Source organism: Bison bison, unplaced genomic scaffold, assembly GCF_000754665.1.
Source record: "Bison bison bison isolate TAMUID 2011002044 unplaced genomic scaffold, Bison_UMD1.0 scf7180017864362, whole genome shotgun sequence".
Lineage (NCBI taxonomy): Eukaryota > Metazoa > Chordata > Mammalia > Artiodactyla > Bovidae > Bison > Bison bison.
The window spans coordinates 2,420,655-2,425,328 of record NW_011494934.1 but is presented as its reverse complement, the minus strand read 5'-3'; the positions used below and the strand labels follow the sequence as shown (position 1 = coordinate 2,425,328).

General features: G+C 38.0%; 1 protein-coding gene across 3 annotated transcripts in view; it reads left to right on the top strand.

Moving 5' to 3' along the window:
• MEI4 (meiosis-specific 4 homolog (S. cerevisiae)) overlaps nucleotides 1-4,674 on the top strand; it is a 238,150-nt gene that overhangs the window by 145,341 nt on the left and 88,135 nt on the right. The window contains exon 4 of one of the 3 annotated variants that reach the window (XM_010855248.1): nucleotides 2,450-2,575. The exons of 1 other annotated variant lie outside the window; for it this stretch is intronic. In XM_010855248.1, the coding sequence (XP_010853550.1) occupies nucleotides 2,450-2,575 (126 nt within the window). Of the gene's footprint in view, nucleotides 1-2,443; nucleotides 2,576-4,674 lie in introns of all 3 variants that reach the window. One more of the 3 variants, XM_010855247.1, reaches the window with a different exon arrangement.

Here is a 4,674-nt window from a genome sequence, read left to right as displayed (position 1 = left end):
AAGCATCTTTTAATTTCATGGCTGCAATCACCATCTGCAGTGATTTTGGAGCCCCAAAAAATAAAGTCTGACACTGTTTCCACTGTTTTCCCATCTATTTCCCATGAAATGTTGGGACCAGATGCCATGATTTTAGTTTTTTGAATGTTGAGCTTTAAGCCAACTTAAAGCTCTCCTCTTTCACTCTCCTCTTTCACTTTCATCAAGAGGCTCTTTAGTTCCTCTTCACTTTCTGCCATAAGGGTGGTGTCATCTGCGTATCTAAGGTTATTGATATTTCTCCCGGCAGTCTTGATTCCAGCTTGTGCTTCTTCCAGCCCAGCGTTTCTCATGATGTACTCCACATATAAGTTAAATAAGCAGGGTGACAATATACAGTCTTGATGTACTCCTTTTCCTATTTGGAACCAGTCTCTTGTTCCATGTCCAGTTCTAACTGTTGCTTCCTGACCTGTATACAGGTTTCTCAAAAGGCAGGTCAGGTGTTCTGGTATTCCCATCTCTTTAAGAATTTTCCACAGTTTATTGTGATTCACACAGTCAAAGACTTTGGCATAGTCAATAAAGCAGAAATAGATGTTTTTCTGAAACTCTCTTGCTTTTTCCATGATGCAGTGGATGTTGGCAATTTGATCTCTGGTTCCTCTGCCTTTTCTGAAACCAGCTTGAACATCTGGAAGTTCACGGTTCAAGTATTGCTGAAGCCTGGCTTGGAGAATTTTGAGCATTACTTTACTAGCGTGTGAGATGAGTGCAATTTTGCGGTAGTTTGAGCATTCTTTGCCATTGCCTTTCTTTGGGATTGGAATGAAAACTGCCCTTTTCTAGTCCTGTGGCCACTGCTGAGTTCTCCAGATTTGCTGGCATACTGGGGGACTGGCCCTGTGTTAATCATTTTTGCTGTCTTAACTTCATATGAAGGACTCTATGTAGGTGCTGCTGTCCAGTCACTATTTTGCAGAAATGTAAGCTGAGAAATAAAAGGTTAGTAAGTTGTTAGTACAAGTTAATAAGCATGGAGCTGGGATTTAACTCAGGCAAGTGTTGGGCTCCAGAGTCTGCAGCCTGTCATAACTTCACTTCATCCCCACTGTGTAAAGTCCATTTTATTGTGAAATTTATCTTCTCTTTAAGCTATCCCCTAAAGATTACATATTAAGGGAAAATGGTAAGTAAACAACTACATCATCCATGAAATACTCAACAGAAGTTTTTTTAGAACTTAACTAAGAGCACTCTTTATTTCAAGTACAAAGAAAAATGTTATAAAAAATGGGACATATAGTGAATGGTATTAAAGAGTTACAAAAGATGGGAGTCTTAGCTAATTATGTTATTAGGAAATAACTGATAAATAACTGTGATTCCCTATGATAATAAATTGATGTGGTTTTAGTTGTAAATTTGATAAGTTGATTTAGAAAATTATTATTAACAGCTAGTTATACACATCTGGATTTATAATAGATGTTTTTTGAAGCCTATAATCTATTCAGTTTCTTAGTGTCATTGATTAGCTTTTAAAGCATATTATTAAAATATCAATTTGAGGAATATCTACATTAAGTGCTTATCCTAAAGGACACAGATGGCATTTCTTAGTGTCATATGGCATTAGTTATTTAGCATTGTCATTTAAATATTTTATATAGCAAAGTAGTGTCTCCTCAGTATGATTTTAAGCTCATAGAGAGCAATGGCAAGGTAGATGCTGTTTTTGTGTTTTGAGATACTCCTTGAGGTCTCCTTTCTCCCAGATAATTAAAGAAAAGATTTAATGAAAATTGAGGTATGAGTTATATGTACCTTAATGTGAATAATAATCAAGTGGCATTTCTCCTAATAACTCTAAGGGATATAGTTTATTGTCTCCCACTGTCCTTTGAAATTTATTGAATGACAAGTTCTTGTGCTACCTCTAGATGAAAAATCAGAGTCCCACATTTTTTTCTCCTCCCTCTAAATGACCTCTTTTTTGATTTGTGGAGAATAGACACCCATACCCGTCCCTCTGCAGCGTGGAGGTGGGCCTCTTCCCAAAGACATCTTCAGACCTTTTCCTCTTTCCCTTTTTATCATCTCTGCCTCTACAGCTCCATATCTATATTTAATGGTTAAGGGTCTGAGAGTCTTGTTTTGTCATCCCCTTGATTCATTCTGTACATAGTCTATCATCTAAATGATATGATCTTTTGGTCCTTCAGCTAAAACTTCCATTTTAGCACCTTGTCACACATTTCAAAATATTAACTGCTATAAAATTTCATTGCTTCTATCGTGATAATCTGCTTCACGGTTTTGCTTGAGACTGGCCCAGAATTATGTTGACACTTTCTGAGCTCCCCGCAGCAGGGAGCTCAGTAGTAAATCTTAGAAAATGCCCATTAAGTATCTTCTGAGCTGCCCTGACGGAAAGTAGACGCCTGCTTACCTCGATCTGCAGTTTCAGGTGCAGCGTTACGTCTCGCGGAGTCTGGTAACCCTGGGAAGTTGCAGCTTGTTGAGAAGATCTATAATATCCCTGCTTCTGTCAGAAGTAAACAGCTTTGCTGATGATCTGGGTGCCATCGACCAGGTACATACAACCTGAAATTGTAACTTTCTTTTATAGTTAATTAATGCATCTGTAAACTTGTTTTCCCTTTCTCTGTCTTTTTGCCAGGCAGATATTTTCATCATTACCTTATATCTAGTAATACGTGAATATTGTTACTGCCTGCTGAAATTACAGAACGATATTTTCATAAAATAGTTCTCAAAATAATACCATTTTATCACCCTTACTGGTATATATGTGTCAAAGGTATTACTAGTAATGGCAAAGGAGTGGCCTTAAGCCTCTCCAAGCAAGTAGCATGTTCCTAAAGCAAAGCAGTGAGAGGAAAGAGAACAAGAGTGGATGCTAAATGAAGAATAACCTCTGACCAATGGTTCTTATTTCTAATTTCTCATGAGACTCATCTGACTGACTTTAAATATCCAGTTGCCAAGGCATATGCCAATCGAATTAAATGGAGGTCTCTGGGGTTAAGATGCAGGTACTGTAGTTCAGTTCAGTCTCTCAGTGGTGTCCAACTCTTTGCGACACCATGGATTGTAGCACTCCAGGCTTCCCTGTCCATCACCAACTCCTAGAGCTTATTCATACTCGTGTTTATCGACTCGGTGATGCCATCCAACCATCTCATCCTCTGTCGTCCCCTTCTCCTTCCGCCTTCAATCTTTCCCAGCATGAGGGTCTTTTCAAATGAGTCAGTTCTTCACATCAGGTGGCCAAAGTATTGGTGTTTCAGCTTCACCATCAGTCCTTCCAATCAATATTCAGGACTCATTTCCTTTAGGATGGACTGGTTTGATCTCCTTGCAGTCCAAGGGACTCTCAAGAGTCTTCTCCAGCACCACAGTTCAAAAGCATCAATTCTTTGGTGCTCAGCTTTCTTCATGGTCCAACTCTCACATCCATACATGACCACTGGAAAAACCATAGCTTTGACTAGATGGACCTTTGTCAGGAAGGTAATATCTCTGCTTTTTAGCATGCTGACACATTACCCTAAGTCCCCTACATACAAGCAGATTCCATTCTGAGAGCATGTTCATAAGTCCAGTTTGTTTCTAAGTCCAAAAATGTTAGCCCAGGTAGCCATCTAACACAATTGGCTTGGCTATACAGTACTATACAGTAATACATTTATAACACTTTTCACACAAATAATACATACATAAAAAGCAAACAAAAAAAAGGAAAACAGTTTAAACCTTATTGTACAATACCTTGAAAAGTACAGTAGTGCCTGCTACTTCACCCCTGCTTTTACACTTGCTTCTGGACACCCTGGGCTTTAAATAAAGATACTGTACTCTGTATTCAATGCAGTAATATACAATAATGTGCACAAAAGCACAGCCACTTGTAGAGAATGCATGCATGTGACAGTGTACACTAGGCATGTGAACTAACTTACGTCATTGGACATGCGAGCTTGAAGTTTCACATGTAAGGGGACTCACTGTATCAATATTGGTAAAGCTCACCAGGTGATTCCACTGTGCAGCCAAGTTTGAAAACGATTCTCTAGCCCTTTTATCTGTGAGTCTTATGTCACTGCTAGTAAATGCATCTGAGGAACAGGAGTCATTCTCATGTTTTAATGTTGACAGTGACATATTTTATGTGTTCATTTTGTCAGTTCATCTAATATTATTATTGTTTCTATTGTTGAAGTAAGCACAATCAAAGGAAATTAGAGACAGAAATGTTTTGGTAAAGAGAAAAAAATTAATATTAAGAAAATTATGTATATATAATATTAAACACTTAACCAAATTCATACATATAAGTTCTCTACATTTAATGACAAAATACTGTATAATCTAATTGATTTCAATCAATGACATGGTAAATCATCTGGTCAATAGTTTTTCAAGTCATTGTTAAGTGGAGAACTCTTGTAAGAGCTCTGTTAGATTTTTTTTTAATTAGGTGTTACTAATGGTCATGTATGGATGTGAGAGTTGGACTGTGAAGAAAGCTGAGTGCTGAAGAATTGATGCTTTTGAACTGCGGTGTTGGAAAAGACTCTTGAGAGTCCCTTGGACTGCAAGGAGATCCAGCCAGTCCATTCTGAAGGAGATCAGCCCTGGGATTTCTTTGGAAGGACTGATGCTAAAGCT